The sequence below is a fragment of the Dasypus novemcinctus genome, chromosome 1 (genome assembly GCF_030445035.2).
Source record: "Dasypus novemcinctus isolate mDasNov1 chromosome 1, mDasNov1.1.hap2, whole genome shotgun sequence".
In the NCBI taxonomy this organism is placed as follows: Eukaryota; Metazoa; Chordata; class Mammalia; order Cingulata; family Dasypodidae; genus Dasypus; species Dasypus novemcinctus.
The window spans coordinates 100,820,250-100,840,225 of NC_080673.1; the positions used below are offsets into that span (position 1 = coordinate 100,820,250).

At 34.4% G+C, this 19,976-nt stretch overlaps 1 protein-coding gene and 1 long non-coding RNA gene across 4 annotated transcripts in view; one reads left to right on the plus strand and one right to left on the minus strand.

Annotated features, from left to right (window-relative positions):
- Positions 1–19,976, plus strand: part of EMCN (endomucin) — a 239,097-nt gene that overhangs the window by 43,382 nt on the left and 175,739 nt on the right. For all 3 annotated transcript variants that reach the window (XM_004461949.4, XM_058294943.2, XM_058294944.2), the window contains exons 2-3: positions 9,013–9,141; positions 12,730–12,807. In XM_004461949.4, the coding sequence (XP_004462006.2) occupies positions 9,013–9,141; positions 12,730–12,807 (207 nt within the window). The remainder of the gene's footprint in view (positions 1–9,012; positions 9,142–12,729; positions 12,808–19,976) is intronic.
- Positions 1–19,976, minus strand: part of LOC111764986 (uncharacterized) — a 65,468-nt gene that overhangs the window by 12,582 nt on the left and 32,910 nt on the right. The window lies entirely within an intron of this gene.

Genomic DNA, 19,976 nt, shown 5'->3' on the forward strand with positions numbered 1-19,976 from the left:
ATCTCCATCCATTTGTCAGCCAAAAAAACCTCTTATTCTTAGGTCCATTTTTGCAGATATTATTTTTCACAGAGGGGCCAGATGGCTGAGACACCTGTTTACTCCCAACCTGCCAGGCTTGGTACTCCCTTCCCACCCCACAGATGGCTAGCAACCTGAGAGATTCCTCTATGGGTATAGCATTCTCTTACTCATCTGAAGATTTTCCTATCTGTGAGAGATGAGGTTTTCTTGTTACATGTATCCCATGTTCATTCTACATAGGAAATTTAAGTATTCTCAAAACTTTCGGGATCATTGTAGTATTTTTGTTAGCCTTCATTGAAAAATTATTTAAATGAAAAAGACTTTTTACAAGACTTCCTATTAACTCTAGTGGTTTCATTGAAAATGGATTTTCTCTTTTCCTCTCCTGTGCATCGAATATCTATGTCCTCTTTCTAGCTTCATTGTTTACAGCTTCTGTGTCACTCGGCTCTATGTCAATTTCTTTTCTTTTCTACTAAGAAACATTTTTTTAATGACCTTATTCAAATTAAAAAATATTAAAAGAACAGAAAAGGCAGCTCAACAAGTTATGGAAACATTACTCTTCATGAAATCTTTTTCTCCAAGAAAATTTTTCTGATTGTCTGAGACATTAGAGATATCACTTTACTTTTCAATTAACGATTGCATAGAACCAACTATGCATAACACTAATTACTTAGCAACATTTATACTTACCATAATCTTTTAGTTATTTGGGGTTTTTCTGCTTAAATATTGAAATAAATTCTAAATTCCTCTAGGAGAAACATATATATTTTTATTTTGCATAGCTCCTATTGAAATAGGAACTAAATAAATGTTTATTGAAATAGATGTTTAATAAATGTTTATTGAGATAAACAATTCAATGGTTCAGTTACTTCTAAATTTCCTATAGGATATCATGAAATTTGGGAATCAATGCAAGTAAAAGAAATCATAAAGGCTGCATCATCACATAATAAGCATTTTTTCTTTTAAATAACTGCATTTAATTTGGTTAATAGTGAACCAAAATTACTTTAGCTTTGTCATAAGAGAAAGATTATCACTAGTGTAAAAATATGTTACTAAGAAATTGACTACCAAAAAGAGTTGTTGCCATGACTTTCATGAAGATTATGTGTTGGTCAGAGGATGGCAAGTGGTATTATATTGTATTCTTTATTTCAGTTTTTAATATGAAAGAATATTGAAGAGTTCAATTTAAACATTACTACTGGCCATTTACAAATGGTGCTGAAAAAATTGGACATCCATAGCTGAATGAAGGACAGAGGACCCTATCTCACACCTTATCCAAAAATTAACTCAAAGTGGATAAGAAACCTAAAAATAAAAGCAAGAAACAAAAAATTTCTAGAAGAGATTATTGGAAAATATCTTCAAGACCTGATGGTGGATTCCTAAAGGAGATAAAAGAAGGACTGAGGGGACTGCTGATGTTTAACATATGTAGAAGTTTTAATTAGCTTTACTGTAAAAGTGTGGAAATGTATAGAGTGGATGGTAACACACAGTGAGTAAAAGCTATTTTACAAATGGGGATGTGACTGTAAATGGCAGTCTAGTTATGTAAACGCCAAATGACCAAATGCTTGAGAATAATCTAGGAACTAGATAGCACAGTAAACCAAGAGGTGGGTGAGAATTATGGTTGATGGTACAGATGCAAGAATGTCCTTTGTTAGCTAGAACAAATGTATATCACTACTGCAGGGTGTTGGGAATGTGGAGAAGCATGGGAAAAATACAGCTGGAATGACCTATGGACTGTGGTTAGTAGTAATAATATAATATTCTTGCATCTATTCGAAAGATGTACTGTGATGATACTGAGGCAGTATGGAAAATGTGAGCCAAATGTACACTATGTACACTATGGACATGGCAATAATCAGATGATATTATTTTATCTGTAGCAAATGACACACCACATTGTTATGTTGTTTGGGAATTCTGTACAGGTGCATGATTGTTTTATAAGTTTACAACTTCTTTCATAAAAAAATATATTTAAAAAATAATAATAGGGTGGGTTGGGGGAAAAACACACCAACTGTAAGATAAGAACTATGATTAGGAGTAAGATTTTGACAGTGTTCTTTCATAGTTTGTAACAAACATCTCATGACAATGCAAGGTGTTGGTAGAGGGTTGATATATGGGATCCCCGTATGATGTTATGCATGTTTGCTTTGTAAGTTCACAACTTTTACTATACACTTGTTTATGTATGTTCATATATAAATGATATAAAAATAATAATAATCAGATTGGTTAGGGAAAAATACTTTGTTCAGTAGTAATATTTTGACAATGCTCTTTAATCATTAGTTAAAAAGGTTTAAAAACAATGCAAGTTATTGGTGGTAGGGTGAGATGTTATATATGTCTGTTTGATGTTATATATGTTTGTTTTGTAAGTTCACAACTATTATACATTTATTGTTTATATATGTTTATCTAAGATTGATATATTTCAATAAATTTAAATTTTTTTTTTAAATTTCATACTTAAGGGTGTGGGGATATAGGAGGGGAAGGCATTGCATGATGGCTTATTAATTAGTAGAATTAAATTATTATAGCTATTATAAAATAAGAATGTTTATTTTAGATGCCATTCCATAGTTAATTGATCTAGGTTAGGAAATTATTATTAAGTAATAACCTAAGTAATAGTACTTTGAGAATTCATAAGACCATTTAGTAATTATAATTTTGTGTGTAATTATATATCGCTAAAGAGAACATTCTTTCTTTTCTTTAAGGACTTCAAACTTTTTTCTAAAATTTTGTTTATAGTATTGGTTGGCATATGTATTAGTCAGCCAAAAGGGGTGCTGATGCAAAGTACCATAAATCTGTTGGCTTTTATAAAGGGTATTTATGAAGGCCCTAAAGAATCCAATTCAAGGTACCATAAAAGGTACTTTTTTACCTAAAGTCTGTTGCCACATGTTGACACAAGATGGTGGATAATATCTGTGAGGGTTCAGCTTTCCTTCTTCCTCTTAAGGTTCTATGGTCCCAACTTCTTCCAATCTCAGTTGTAGGCTGGCACAGGGCTCATTTCTCTTCCCAGGGCTTGTTTCTTTCCAGGCTCTGTTGCACTGTTCTCTTCACAAGTCAGCTATAAACTATCAGATTCATCTCTCTTCCCAGGGCTGCAGTATCCTCTTCTGACTTCTCTGTGCCTATGTGAGAGTCAGTTTTATCAGGTAACCAAGGGGGCTGGGACTCAACACTGAGTTGCACTGTAATGATGTGGTTGAACCAAAGCCTAATCTTAACATAATTTAATCAAATGTCTCAGCTGAATCTAATACAAAGGGTTATCATGCCCAGAGGAACAGACCAGTTCACAAACATAATCAATATCTCTTTTTGGAATTCATAAATAACATCAAACTGCCACAGCATAATAAATACTTTCTTAGACATTCTCAAAGGAAAATTCAGGCCTATCTCTGTTGCAAGTACATTCTACATGCCCAGATAGGAGAATTAAAAATAAAGCAGGTTTTTCTATATCACATAATAAAGAGTGCTGAACTGTGAGTCAAGGGAACTCTGTTACTAATAAGTGCTGTGATCTTTTGAAATTCTTAAACTCATAAATTTTCTAAGTATGAAAGTATAAAACATAGGGCTCATATTACAATTAAAATAGCAAAAGAAGTTCTTTCCAGATCTCAAATCCTAGAATTCTAAATCAACGTCACTCAGCGATTGTGCTAACCTAGGAGAAGCAAGATCTATCCTCTTCAGTGAGGATTTCTGGTGGAATTAGATGTAGACTTAGAAGGCAAGAGATTCACTACTGCCCAAAAGGGAAGAAAGAACCTGATGAAATAACTGTTCATCAGGAGGATGAATGGAAAGAAAATGCATTCTCATTTTTGGAGACTGTGTTACCTGGGAATATAATTATAAAGCATGTCTAATAGGATTGGAGTAAATTACTATATCATTTGAAAACAGGAAAAAAAAATGATACTTGGTTTCCCAGCTGTAAGCCTAATCTCCAAAGACAAGTAAAGCAAGTTCACGTGAAAGGTCCTATATGTTGTTATATGTGAACAGTGCAGAATTCTTTACCTTGAACTTCAGAGAAAGTCATACTATTTCAGAATCAATAGAGATGCCTTAGTATAAATATATAATTTTTGTAATTAAAATATTTTATTAAAATCAAGAAAATGCTTCAGCCTTTCAATGTATATGAAAGCAGTGTCACAGTATCACTTGAGCACTCTTCATGTGGATATATGGGTAGAGAATGGAATGAGGACAAAATGCCATCTATTTCTCATGCAACATATCAAGATCAGCACTATCTGGTTTAGCATGTCTGAAGTCTCCTTGTTAAACCTATCTTTAAACAATTTGGAGATAAAGAATGAAAAAATGCTACCTCACCATTTCTTGGACATTGAATCATGTCCCACACAAAAGGTATGTTCAGGTCTCAATCCCTGAGCTGTGGATGTGAATAGGACCTTTGAAGAGGTTGTGAGTTAAGGTATGCCCAAACTGAATGATGGTGGGCCTTAATCCAATATGGCTGAAGTCCTTTTAAGCAAAGGCAATTGGACACAAAAAGAGAAGCTACAAGAAACTAGAAGCTGGAAGACAAAGGAGACGATACCGCCATTGGATTGGGAAAAAAAGCCAAAGAACCTCAAGGATCACCAGCCCCAGAACACCACAGTCTTTTGGGAGAAAGCATTGATTGCCGATGCCTCAGTTTGATTGCTGATGCCTCATTTTGGTACTTATCAAAACCATGAGCTATTAAATCCTCATTGCTCAAACCAACCCATTCAATGGTATTTGTTTTATGGTTGAAAAACTAATACACCATTTGAAGAGAAAATGCTTCAGAATGACCCATTTTTCCCTTAATAGTTAATTATTAAATCAAACCAATCCTAGAAGAAATTTATAAATCCTACAGTAAAAGCACACCTGGTAGTTACTTACATCATTGTCAACAAACCTTCAATAGTAGTATTTAGAAGAAATTATTCTTTCCCACCGGGTTATGAGAAAAAGCTTGTGGTTGCAGAATTTTTGAAACTGAATTAATATTTTATTTAGATTTTATATTTTCATGGATTTTTAAAATCTAAATAGTTCTAGAAGACAAGAAATTTTCTTTAGAGCTTTAAGTCTTTCCATGGAAATACTCTCTGTACACACGCACATGTATAGATACACACATTTATGTATACATGTATACCCTAAACATATATGTATACATATATTACATACAGAATTAAATGTTCATTTTTTAAGGAAAAAAAAATGAGATCTTTTATCTATTTCCTCATCCTAGCTACATAAGAGACAAACATCTGTGTATCTAATCACTTTCTCCCCTTTTATATCAAGTCCTGCCAATTACCAGCAGCATGGTGGCACTGGGGAATGCAGTTTTGCATAGAGTCACCTTCCTATGGCAAGATGTGTAATGTTAACAGGTATAATCTCTGTAGTCAAGGCTGCCTTAATTAAAATTCCAGCTGTATCACTTTTCAGTATAAAATGTGGGCAACTATTTACTCTTTTTGAGCATCAGTATTCTCATTTGTAAAATATCAGTCATAAGAGTATGGACCTTCCATGTCTTTCTGAGGATTAAATGAGATAATCCACAGAAAGTGCTTACATTGCATCTGGAATGTGGTGGCTCCCAATACTTTTTTGGGGTTGCTCTCACTTTCGAAAAGAGGGCTTGCAAGCTATTGAAAAATCAGAGGAACCGATAATAGAAAAGAGTTAACTAGTGATAAAGGGTTAAGATTTTACCCAGGGAAATTAGGGGTCAAATAAATTTAAGATGGTTTGGAAGAAAAGCATTACAGTACATCTCAATCTTACCACACCAATGGTTAGAAAATTTCCTTACTTGTAAATTGCATCAGATAATTTTAAGACCATGAGCTCACTAATCTCATATTATTTTAAAAGGGAAGAAAGACATTGATAAACATAAAAATGGGGATCTCCCATTCAGTTCAACCTGCATCTTCTTAGTCTCGCTCTCACCCATTCTTTATTTCCCTATTTCCTTTCCTATGGTGGAAATTCTGTTTGATCACTATCCATCACTCCCCACTGAATCATTTTGGTTTGGCATTCACAACCCTGTACAATCTGCCCTCCAGTATTTTACAAGACATGGTCCACGTATTTTCATAACATGCTGCAATCCAGCCAGAATTGTTGGCAGTCCTCCCAAAAAAACTTCTTCCTTACCCCACTATGGGACTTTCCATATCTCTTTCCTTTCCCTGTCAAAGCACCTTAACTTACTCTTCCGGGTTCACCCATCGTCAACTTTCTCTTGAAGTATTCCTTGCTCATGCTCAGAAGTGGTCTTTCTGCCTTATCAACTCTTGCCCAACTTATTGTTTATGCAGTAGCTTCCAGAATTTTAAGTGGAATCACAGTAAGAATAATTTTGCATTGCCACATATTTCATAATACTCAAACACATACACAGACACAAACACACACCCCTAAACAAAAGCTTCATGAAACTATTGTTACCCTTACTAGCAATAACACTCAAAAATTTTTTCTTCTCTTTCATTTAGCCAAAGCTCTAAATGCAAATCCACTACATAGACACTACTACCCTTTCATTGTATCACAACCCATAATTTGAAAAACAGGAGTCTATTTGACCTGTACAGAATACCTTATATTACATATTATGGTGTTATTTTCCCTACCAGACTGAAAGCTACTCAAGGGCTATACTATGTGAGAAATCATAACCTCTTACTGTATCTAATCATGCTGTTCATATTATATAAAGAGTTGTCCAATACGTATTTGTGAAAGAAAAAGAAAAGGAAGGAAAGGAGGTCAAGTGGAGGGAAAATCTTTCTGGAGAGGTTGATCATACTCAGAAATCATGATTTTTACCATTTAGGGAGTCAACAGTTAGGAATGAATCAAGCTATTTATAATCAAAAGGTGATATTCTTTGAATAACTTCTTCAACCCCAATTTAAATGTAGAAATTATTATTTCTTCATGGACCCTAGGAATAAAATAAATAACAGAACAAAATTATTATACTAACAGAGAAAAGATATCATACATGCAGTGTTTCTGTTCCCTGCTGAATATTAGGAGGAAGAAGTTAGACCAATCATGTGAATTTACCTCAAGAAGTGAAAAGAGCTTTTGACTTGACTTCAGTAAAGCCCGTGAAAATGCAGTTCTGTCATTTGTGTATGAGCTGAACACATCTGTATGTGCTGAATACACCAAGCAATTTCTGTGTGCTGTGTCTGTAAACAAAGTCAGTGCTGAGCACCCGCACTTCCAAGTACCTCAAGGCTATAAAATGAAAGAAAAAATATACTCTTAACTCACAGCATCTGAGCTAATGCTTTTAACTGACTTGCAAGATTACTGCATATAATTTTTTTTATGATTCTAAAAGGAAAATTTTAGATGTAATTAAACTTGAGAAGGCATACCATTTGACAGTTACTGTAAATGCACACACAGCTTGACTGGGATTTGAATTTAGGCCTTGTGATTCAAAGTCTATCCCCTTAACTATTGTGCTTCAATATTTGTGGATTCCATATTTGCAAATTCATCTACTTCCTAAAATTTGTTTTGTAAGCCATAATACTCAAGGCACTTTTGCAGTCTTTCACCAACAACAGAGCCAAAAATTTTGAGTCATCCGGCATGCACATTCCTAGTTTTTTTAAAAAAGAAACATGTAATGTGCATCATATTAATATATTGCCTTCATTTATGTGTCTTTCAATTTTCCAAACACTGTTATAATTTAGAGAAATAAATAGCTTTTGCAGGTTTTCGGCATCTTCACCACCAGAAATACAAGCAGGTGGCAATTGTTGAATTTCCTTAAAATTCATCACCTTTCTTTGAAACTTATCTTTATATGATAAATATATATATACACACACACACACATATGTATACATACGTATATTGCTTTATATCAAGAAGAGAGATCCTGACACTTCTTCTTTACTTAATACATTAATAAATTTAATCTGCCATGAAAATATCCAGTTGACAGCACCTTTATTTCATCTGACATGGTTAATTTAATTGATTTAAAATTTTTGTTAAATTTCAATTTACACATTTATTTCTCTTTGTACTTGTCAATTATTACATGGTTTCAAAATCACAGAGTGTTCCTACCGGCCATCTTGAAAATCCGTGCCATTGGTGAGATGCAGGTGGAGTTAGTGAATGAACGTTGAGTCCAAGGACAAATTCACTGTAAGATTAAAAATCTCCAAATCAGGGCCACACACTTGGCCCAGTGGTTAGGGCATCCATCTACCGCATGGGAGGTCCACGGTTCAAACCCCGGGCCTCCTTGACCCGTGTAGAGCTGGCCCATGCGCAGTGCTGATGCTTAGAGCTGATGCGCGCAAGGAGTGCCCTGCCACGCAGGGTGTCCCCTGCGTAGGGGAGTCCCACACACAAGGAATGCGCCCCATAAGGAGAGCCGCCCAGCACGAAAGAAAGTGCAGCCTGCCCAGGAATGGTGTCCCACACATGGAGAGCTGACACAACAAGAGGACGCAACAAAAAGAAAGACAGATTCCCATGCCACTGACAACAACAGAAGCGGACAAAGAAGACGCAGCAAATAGACACAGAGAACAGACAACCAGGGTGGGGGAGGGAGGAAGGGGAGAGAAATAAATAAATAAATAAATCTCTAAAAAAAAACAAAAACAGAAAAAACTCCAAATCCATGCCCTACTGACTGGGTTAGCATCAGTATATACACACACATATGCACATATATTAAACAAAGTAGAGTACATTGTTTAAATGGCCGTAGCTGACCAAAATAAACTTTAAGTGTAATGCAGTCTTGACTTTCAACTAGTCTATTGCTTGGAAAGATTAATGTAAATTTTAAAGCAACTACTTTAACACAATTTACTTTTTCAGATGCTCAAAACTCATCTACTACTGTAATACCACCAACAAAAGTTTCTGCAACAAAAATTGTATCAACACCAAGCGCAATGCAGTCAGCAAATCCTGTTACACAGTCAATTGCTGAAACATCTCCTAAAGGTAGGATTAGCTCTTAGTCAAATTTAACAAATGAAATTAGTAGCACCTACATAACTGAATCACAGGAAAATAATTTGAAATCTCACATCTTATTGTTATAAAGTTCTGTGCCATTTTACTATTTTGAAATTAATATGTTAGTTTGAGTTGAATATAGAATTCTAAGATCTTCATTAATCATGTTCCTTTGAACTTCTTCCTATTTGAGAATGATCCTATTGTAAAGGTTACATATAAAACATTTTTTTTTATTTTTAGAGACTGAAAAATTACATTTCCTAGGCTATAAAAATATCTTTCTAAATTTTCCAATTCTCCACTTAAGCAACACAGCCAATAAGTTGAAATTTTATTAATAGCAAATTCATTTTGTTGGTTATATTCTGCTGATAATAGAATTTGTGAATTTCAGTAGCAATATCATCATTATTGTCACTGGACTGAGTGGCAATAACTTTATCATGTTTTATGGTTCTGTGTGTTAAATGGGATTACCTTTACCAGGTATGAAAATTAAAATGAGCTGTTAAGACCATTGAATTTGAAACCCAGGAGGTTATCAATCCAATGCCTACTGTGTTGTCCATCCTCAACATATATAAAATGAGGCATTTCATGCAGACCCATGCAGACTCATGCTTATTTGATTATTTATAAGAAGAATGGATTTAGTAGCTCATTTTTCTCAACATTCTTCTTTTCTCAATTGTCTTTATATTTCCTGTTAAGATTGAATTGAAGATGAATTACTTGAGATATCTTTGCACATGACTTTTTGGTTTCTCCTTTTCATAGAACTTTGACAATTCTATGGTAAAGTTGACACTTTGCTTATAATATATCCTCACAAGAAGTGAAATGTTTACAAATTAGATGTTTTCTTGAAAGACTCTAGGCAAAGTGGAAATAAACATAAATATCTAAAGTTATTTTGGATAATATTATGAATTCTAGTTCACTAAGCAATTTTATAGAGATTAGAATTATGATGTTCTGATTTAAAATTTTATAAACATTTTTGACTCAAAACGATATAACACGCTTAAAGATCTCTGTTTCAGCTTACTAAAAGCTCCTGGAAACAATACATGAGAAATGGCTTGGCTTTCATAATAGGCATTTATTAGATTAAAAGCTTACAATTCTGAAGCTGTGAAACTGTCCAAATCAAGGCATCATCAAGAGATGCTGTCCAGCCAAGTTGCATCTGTGGGCAAACCTTTGTTGGCTTATTCTTTTAAAATCTAGCCATATATGGGGTTAGAACCCTAATAGACAGTGAGGATAGAAGAGTAAGCTGTAAAAAAAAAAAGTCTTCACCACCAGCTTGGAAGTTGTATCAAGATTCTCCAGAGAAATAGAATCAAGACAGAGATGATTGGGATAGAGATTAGGGTAAAGGTAAATACATAGCTTTATTTTACTGAATTGGTTCACATGATTGTGGGGATTGTGGGGACTAGCAAGTCTGAAATTTGTAGAGCATAGCATGTTGAAAATTCAGCAGGAGGTGATATTGCAGTCTTGGGGTAGAATTTCTTCTCTGGGAAATCTGTTTTCACTCTAAGGACCTTCAACCAGTTGATGAGGCCCAACCACATTAGTGAGTATAATCTCCTTTACTTAAAGTTAACTGATGGAGGATGTTAACCACATCTACAAATACCTTCACAGCAACATCTAAACTATGGTTTAACCAAATTACTGGGCACCAGAACCTTGCCAAGTTGACACACAAAATTAACTATTGCTGAAGCTAATTTTGTCCTCATCAATCTTCCAGAGATCTAATCTTCTTCTTGTGTTTCCTCAGTATCATCTGATACACAATTCCAATCAGCCTACACTTTAAAACTTCTCTCTGGAATTGGGTTTTATAGCATTGTATAAGTTCTTCAGAGCCTAAAAGTTCCTCTCCCAAATACAGTACACATACAAAAAGGAACCAAGATTTTATATGTGTCACATAGTAAATATGGGACTTCTACACTAATCACAAAGGGTCATTCTAAAAGTGTTTTAAGAAAGACTACTGATTATAACAGCCAATAGGAATTAAGCTGATAAATTGTATTTACTATGAGTATTAGTCAGCTAAAGGGGTGCTGATACCAAATACTAGAAGCCTGTTGGCTTTTATAAAGGATATTTATTTGGGGTAAGAGCTTATAGATACCAGGTCATAAACCATTGGTTACTTCCCTCACCAAAGTCTATTTCCATGAGTTGGAGCAAGATGGCCACCAATGTCTGCAAGGGTTCAGCTTTCTGGGTTCCTCTTGTCCCAGGTTTTGCTTCTCTCCAGACTCAGGTCCTCTGTTTTCTCCACAAGGTCAGCTATAGACTATGAGGTTCTGTAGGCTTTGCCTCTTTCTACAAAGTCAACTGTAGACTATCAGATGAACAGCTCTGTCTCTCTCCCCAGGGTTTCTGCCTTGTCTAAAGAGCTGTCTCTAATCCTCTATGCTCTTCTCCTCACTCAGGTCCTCTCTTCCTGGGGCTTGCTTCTCTTTCCTCTGTGTGCTTACTTCCTGGGGCTCCAGCTTAAGACGTCAGCATCAAACTCCAACATCAAAACTCCAACATCAGAAACCCCTAACTCTGTCCATGTCTTTTATCTGTGAGTCCCCACCCACCAGGGAGTGGGGACCAGGGAGTGGGGACTCAACACCCTAATGACATGGCCCAATCAAAGCCCTAATCATAACTTTATCATGCCCAGGTACAGATCAGATTACAAACATATTCCAATATCTATTTTGGAATTCATAACCCTACCAAACTGCTACACTATGTAAGGCAGACATTTGTCACTTTGTTGATCTCTATGACCTGTGTGAGTGCTACTTTATTTGAAACAGCATTAACTAAATACTTATCATAAGCAAAGAATTATTCTTTGTACTACTCGGATTGAAAAGATGACTAAAACATAAAATATTCTTCATAGGAGCTTAGGAGAGGCCCTATTACAGAATAGAAGCTCAATGAATGCTTCATGAATAAACAAATTAGGTCATTTCAGGAATTTTCAAATCCCTTTAGTATATATGTATATTTGCAAGTTTCATTGTCATAATTCAAAAAAATGCATTTTTTTTACTGAGTCATAGGTATATTACTTCTATACCCTCCTGACTGAGTTCTTTTCCCCTCAGAGGAAATAAAATGATTTGAAATCATTATAGAGTTATACAGTCATTTTTTTCTTGTTTAAAGACAACTAGTTAAAAATTTGTAGCAAAAATTTACCTTTTGGATATATCATACAAAAATATATGTATTTTTCTATATTGAGTCACCTAACCATTAAATACTTATAATGCCCTCTTTGGACAAAAGGAGCTGGAAGATGGAAAGTTTGAAGATTGAAAAAGCCTTACCTAGGACTCCTATTCAACTCCAGATTTGACTTACTTTTTCATTTTTATTTTTAGGAGGCACTGGGGATTAAACCCAGGACCTCATACATGGGAAGCAGACACTCAACCAACTAAGCTACACTGCTCCCCATGATTTACTTTTATTTATTGATTGATAGATGTGATGAGATTGTGATTAGTAATGTCATCTATCTTATCAAACTAGGAACAACCAAAAGTGAATCCATAAAAACATCTTTGCTGCCAACAATTTCTTCATTAAATACAACAGTTAAAGATGAAGGTGAGTAAAAATCCATTTTGCCATCTCATTTTGAGATATAGTTCATGTAGTATAATATTCATACTTTTAAAGTATATAAAACAATGGTTTTTAGTATATTTACAACATTGTGCAAACACCACCATTGTCCAATTCTAAAACATTTTCATTGCCTTAAAAAGAAACCCTATATGCATTAGCACTCACTCCATTCATCACTTTCTCCAGCAACTGGCAACCAATTAATCTACTTTCTGTCTCTATAGATTTGTCTATTCTGGATATTTCATATAAACAGAATCATACACTATATGGCCTTTTATGCCTGGTTTCTTTCAGTTATCATAACGTTTTTGAGGTCATCCATGTTGTAGCAGTACATGCATACTTGTGTCAGTATTCCATTCCTGTTTATGGCTGTTTGATATTCCATTGTATTGATATATCACATATTATTTATCCATTCATCTGTTAATGGACATTTATGTTGTTTCCACTTTGTGTACAAGTATTTGCATAAGCCTATATTTTCATTGCTCTTGGTAAGTCAAATGGTAACTCTATGTTGAACTTTTCGAAGAACTGCTAAATTATTTTCCAAAACAGCTCTACTGTTTCACATTTCTACCATCAATGTATGAGTGTTCTAGTTTCTCCACATCCATACTAACACTTGTTATTCTGTTTTATTATTATTATTATTATAGCCCTTCTAGTGGGCATGAAGTGGTATCTCATTTTGGTTTTGATTTGCAGTTTGCTAATTACTAACATCTTTATATGTGCTGATTTTCCATTCTTTATCTTCTTTGGAGTAATATCTATTCAAATCCTTTGCTCATATTTAAAATGGGTTGTCTTTTTTGTTTTTGAGTTGTGAAAGATTCTTTATTCTTATATATTCTAGACACTAGATGCTCATAAGACACATGATTTTGCAAATATTTTTCCCATGCTGTGGATTGTCTTTTAAATTTCTTGATGATATCCTTTGAAACAGAAATTTTGATAAGTCCAATTTACATATTTTTTCTTTTATCATTCTTGCTGTAAGTATCATATCTAAAGAAACATAGTCCAATCAAAAGTCATGAAGATTTACAATTTTGTTTTCTTCTGAAAGTTTTATAGTTTTAGCTCTTACATTCAGGTTTTTAAATTTTTTGTATGCTATGAGGTATGTGTCCCAAATTCATTCTTTTGCATGTTGTCCCAGCACAATTTGTTGAAAACACCATTCTTTCCTTTTTGAATAGTTTTGGCACCCTTGTAGAAAATCATTTGACCCTAGACTCATGAATTTATTTCTGGACTTTCAATTCTGTTCATTGAATGATATGCCTATTTCATGCCAGTACCACACAATCTTGAATTCAGTGGCTTTGCAGTAGGTTTTGAATTAAGGAAGTATGAGTTCTCCAACTCTTTTCTTCTTTGCAAGATTGTTATAACTATTTTGGTTCTCTTGTATTTTCACATGAATTTTAAGATCAGTTTGTCAATTTCTGTAAAAAGTGAACTGGATTTTGACAGGGATTTTTGGACTCTGTCAGTCAATTTAAAGAGCTTTGCCATCTTAGTAATGTTAAGCCTTCCAATCTATGTACACAGATGTCTTTCCACTTATTTAAGTTTTCTTTACTTTATTTCAGTGATGTTTTGTAGTTTTCAGTTAAGACTGGCACTTCTTTTGTTAAATATATTCACTAATATTTTTGTGTGTGTGGAAAATATTCCTTTTAAATAGAAACATTTTCTTAATTGTTTTTAATTGTCCATTGAAACTGTATAGAAATAGAATTGATTTTCAAGTATTGATATTATTTCCTGCAACCTTGCTGAACTCATTCATTGGTTTTAATTATTTTCTTTTCAATTTTTTGTTGATCCCTTAGGATTTTCTGTATAGAGGATCATATTATATGAAAATAGATCATTTTTATTTTCTTTCCAATCTGGATGCTTTATATTCAATTTTCTTTCTTAACTTATCTGGCTAGTACATCAAGTACAAATTTGAATAGAAGTGGCAAGAGTGGACACCCGTATCTTGTTCCTGATAATGGAAAAACATTTTCATTTAATTGCCAATTAGTATGATGTTAGCTATGGGTTTTTCATAGATGCTCTTTATCAGATTAAAGAATCCCTTCTATTCTTAGTTTTTAGTTTTCCTTTAATCATGAATGATTGTTGGATTTTGTAAAATGCTCTTGAGCCATCAAATGAAAGGATCAGGATTTTGGATTTTTCTTCTTTCATTCTATTTATGTGGTGTATTACAATTATTGATTTCTATTTTATGACCCAATCTTGCATTCCTGGGATAAATCCTACTTGTTCAAGGTATATAATCATTTTTTATATATTGTTATATTTGATTTGCTATTATTTTATTAAGAATTTTGTATCTATATTCATAAAGGATATTAGTTTGCAGTTTTCTTTTCTTGTGTTGTATTTAACTAGTTTTGTATTTGTGTAACTCTGGTCTCATAGAATGAGTTGGGAAGTGGTCCCTCTTTTTCTTTATTTTGTTTTGATGAGTTTGTGAAGAATTGGTGTTAATTCCTCAAGTCTCTTAAAATTTAATAATAAAGACATACAGTATTGAGCTTTTCTTTGTGAAATTGTTTTGATTACTAACTGAATATCTTTATTGGTTAGTAAGTCTATTCAGATTTTCTATATCTTTTTAAGTCAGTTTTGGTAGTTTGTGTCTCTCCAGGAATTTTTCCATTTCTTCTAGTTTATCTAATATATTTGCATAGAGTTGTTCATAGTATTCCACTATATCCTTCTTATTTCTATAAGGTCATTAGTAACATCTCTTTTATAATTCATGATTTTAGTAATTTGAGCCCTCTTTCATTTTTTTTCCTGGTATTTTAAGTAAAAATTTGTCAATTTTATTGATGTTTTAAAAGAACTAATAATTGGTGTTGTCAATTTTCTGTATTGTTTTTTTTCTTTCATTTATTCCATTCTATATTTTTATTTTCCCTTCCTCATGCTTTTTTGTACTTTCCTTTTCTTGCTTATAAAGACAGCATATTAAGTTATTGATTTGAGATGTTCTATTTAAATGAAGGTGTTTACAACTATAAATTTCCCTCTAAGCACTGCTTTTACTGAATGCTGTATGTTTTGGTAGGTTGTATGTTCTTTTTAATTCATTTCAAGTTATTATCTAATTTCCTTATTTGAGTTCTTGCTTGATTCATTGTTATTTAGGAGGTTATCATAATATTTGCAGGAATTTGTGAATATCTTGACACCATATTTTAAAAATTGTTATTTCCTACCTTTGTGTATGTAGTATCTAGCAGAAGTTACTTGGATTGAGCATCTATAGTTTAAATAAAATTGAAAGAAAAAGAATACTAAAAAAAAAATTACTTTAGGTTGCTCAAGCAAATACCATGAAATGGGTCAAGTTAAACAAGGGAATTTATTCACTCACAATTTAAGGCTGTGAAAAAGCCCAGATCAAAGCATCACTAAAGGGATGCTTTCTTCCCAAAGACTAGCACTCTGGGCTGGCTGCTGGTGATCCTTGATACTCAGCTTACCACGTGGCAAAGCATGTAGTGGCATCTCCTGGTCTCTCCCTTCTCTTCTGGGTTCCATTTATTTTCAGCTTCTGGCTGCTCCCTCTGTGGGTGGCTTCCTCTCTTTATATGAATTTACTCTGCTTGTAAAGGTCTCCAGTAATAGGATTAAGACACCTCCTGAATGGTCTGGGCCACACCTTAACTGAAGAAACTTCCTGAAAAAAGCTTACTTACAGTGGCTTCACACTCACAGAAATAAATTAAATTTAAGAACATGTTTTTCTGGGGATTATACAGCTTCAAACTACCACATTTCACCCTGTGGATCCCAAAAAGTCATAGCAAAATGCATCCAATCCAACACCCCTAAAGCCTTAAGTCCTTTCAGAAACAATGCTTAGTATAAAGTCTCATCAAAATCCATTACACATGTGGTCTGTCCTGGAGTATAATTCCCCTCTATCTATGAACCTGTGAAACCTAGAGAACAGGTTATCTGCTTCCAATATACAATGAAGGGATAAGACTAAACATTTTCATTCCAGAAGAAGAAACTGGTAGGTAAACAAGGGTCCTGAACAATTCTGAAACCCATCAGGGCAAGCTCCATTAGATTTCAAGATCTGAGAGTCATCTTTAGAATGATGATTTGTCCGCCAGGCCTTATGGAGCAGTGGCCACACACTTTCAAAGTGCTTGTATAGCAGCCATGCTCTCCTCAAACACTAGGGTGAAGGTTCCTCCACACCTCCTTAAAGGTGATGGCCAAGTTTTCTGTAACCCCTGAGGTTCTGACCCCACCCACTGTGAGCACTGGGGTGAGGCTAGACTCTCCACAGTCCCTGCAGTATAGGTCCCTCCGTCTCTGAGCATTGGGATGGCAGCACTCTTCATGAACAACAGGAAGCACTGGAGCAGACTCAACTTTTCCACACAAATAGGTAGGCCTGCTCTCTACTGAGGAGATAGCTCCTGTCCAGACCTCAGCATCCATGGTTCTGTCATTGAAGGGATTCTGCTTTCAGTTTTTCTCTTTTTTATCCCTTTTGGTCCAGTCTGGCAGTGGTTCCATTCATAATATTATGCAAAAGCCAATCAGCCTTGCATAGGCTATAGTTCACAGGGATCCAAAACATCAGATAATAGATCCTTCTATAGCCCTTTCTTGCTTAGCTTCATTTCCAATCCTAACTTCTACTGAAATGACTGACAGGTTCCATGTTCCAATAAACCCTCACATGGGGCTTTATTCTCTGGGGACGCACTTTCTAGAAGTTCAGAAATTGGCAAACCATCAATTTCAGGTTTCTTTATATCTAGGAGTTCATTCATCAGCTTATCCATTTCATCTAGCATTATATAAAAGCTTCAAGGAAAAACCAGGCTGTACTTTCCACTCTTTAGCTTCAAAACTCTCCTCAGTTAATATCCAAGTTCATTGTTTTCAAGTTCTGTCTTTCATTGATATCAGAACTCAATTTTGCTGAGTTCTCTGCCATTTGAAAACAAGGATAGCCTTACCTCTAGTTTCCAATAACACAGTAACCATTTTCTTTTAAGGCCTCATTGAAAGTACAATTAGAACCCATATTTCTATGAACAATCCCTCCAGATCAATCTATGCCTTTTATATCAAGCACCTCACAATTCTTCCAGCCTCATAGTTGTTTCCACATTTTTGATATTTGCAATAGCAACACCCTACTCTCCTGTTACCAAATCTGTTTCAGTTTCCTACACTGCTCAAGCAAACAACATTAAATGGATCAGGTTAACTAATGAGAATTTATTCACTCATAGTTTGAGGCTGTGAAAAGTTCAAATCAAGGCAATGCTTTCTTTCTGAGGAATATGGCATTCTGGGACTGGCTGCTGGTGATCCTTGGTCCTTATCTTGTCACAGGACAATGCACATCATGGTTCTCCTGGACTCTTCTCTTCTTGGTTCCATTAATATTCAGCTTCTGGCTGCTCCTTCTATGGCTTTCTCTCTGAGTGTGTCTGAATTTCTTTCTGCTTATAAAGGTCTCCAGTAATAGGACCTCCTGATTGGGCTGGGCCCATTAACTGAAGGAACTTTATGAAAATGTCCTACTTAAAATGGATAGATTCAATTTAAGAACATGCTTTTCTGGGGTACATACAGCTTCAAACCACCATAAAAATTAAAAAACAAGAAACTGTATGAAGTTTATTCTAAAATCTATAAAGCCCTTGGCTCATCAGTTAGAGCATAATAATCATGACTTGCAAGTGATTTGGAATTTTTTTCAGAGTACTATTTCTAGAAGAGTGAATTTGGCTCTGATTTTAAGGCATATATTACCATTATTTTAAAGATTATTTAAAATTATTATTTAAAGATCATTATTTAAAGATGTAAAACTTTTTGAAAGAGGTTAAAGAACTTAACACAAAAAGCATGTGATTCCCAATAATAATTTAGGGTCTGAAACCTTATACTTTACTTCAAATCCTTTCTTCCCATTTAGCTAATTAATAACTATTTTAAATGATTCAATAGTATTATTTTAATCTCAATTATTATACCTGGCTAATACATAGTATCTGTGTTATTAACACATTTAGGCCTTTTTTTCCTGCCTGCACAAAATGGATACTGAATTCTATAATTTTTTTAATTCTCTTTTCTGTTTCTTACAAAAGTTCTTGTTCCTTCACTGGTTTTAGGCAATCTCTTTGGTGGCATTGTCAGCCCGCTGGGCTGGTTCTCTCTTTACAGTAGCTCCTTTTATCTAAAATCGGGAACACACATCCAGACACTGTGCACACACATGCATGCACTCACACACAGAAAAAGCTTGATAGAATTGTGTCTAGAAAAGAGCAAAGAAATTCAGGTCAAAGCCCATGTGCTTAAGCAGAGACAGAAACAGCATGAACTTCATGACAGATCGTGTGACTTCTGCTGCTCTGACACTCTCAATATTACTTTTAGAGAGGACAAGCAAGGTAACCATAATAGGAATCTCACTAAAAAGTAAGGCAATTGCTACTTAATATTTTCTTTTAATCAGAAGGAACTTTTAAACATAAAATCTTATGACTATGTTCAAAATGCCAATATTTCAAACAACTAGGAGTGGAACTTCTCTCATTGAAATAGAGTGATAATGGGGCGTTTGGAAGGGTGGATTTTTTATCATTTTTCTCTTCTTGTTACCAAAGGTAGTCCCTAAAGCCTCTCCATTTAATCCTTCAGGCTTCAATAGGACAGTTAAAAACTACTGAAGTAAGGTATTATTAGGTTTATTTAAGTTCCATACAAAGTAAAATTTAAAAAACTAAAGTGCCCTCTACAACCAGAAAACAAACAAAACAGCTTTTTCATACACCACTTGCCCTAGAATTAATTCCATTGGTGATTGATATGAACTATAATTTTCAGAAGGGGAAGCTGGAATGTTCCAGAAGTTTTTAAGGTCTCCATAAGCATTGTTACCAATTATTAATGGGTAAATAAGGTCTCTCCTGGGTAAATAGGGTCAATAGCTATGAGAAAATAAAGGCCAAGTCCTTGCCAAGGTATTCTCTGACTCTAAGAAAGATTACTAACATAGAAAGAGTTTAAGGAACATAAAATTCAACATCTACTTGTTAATGATATCCCTAATT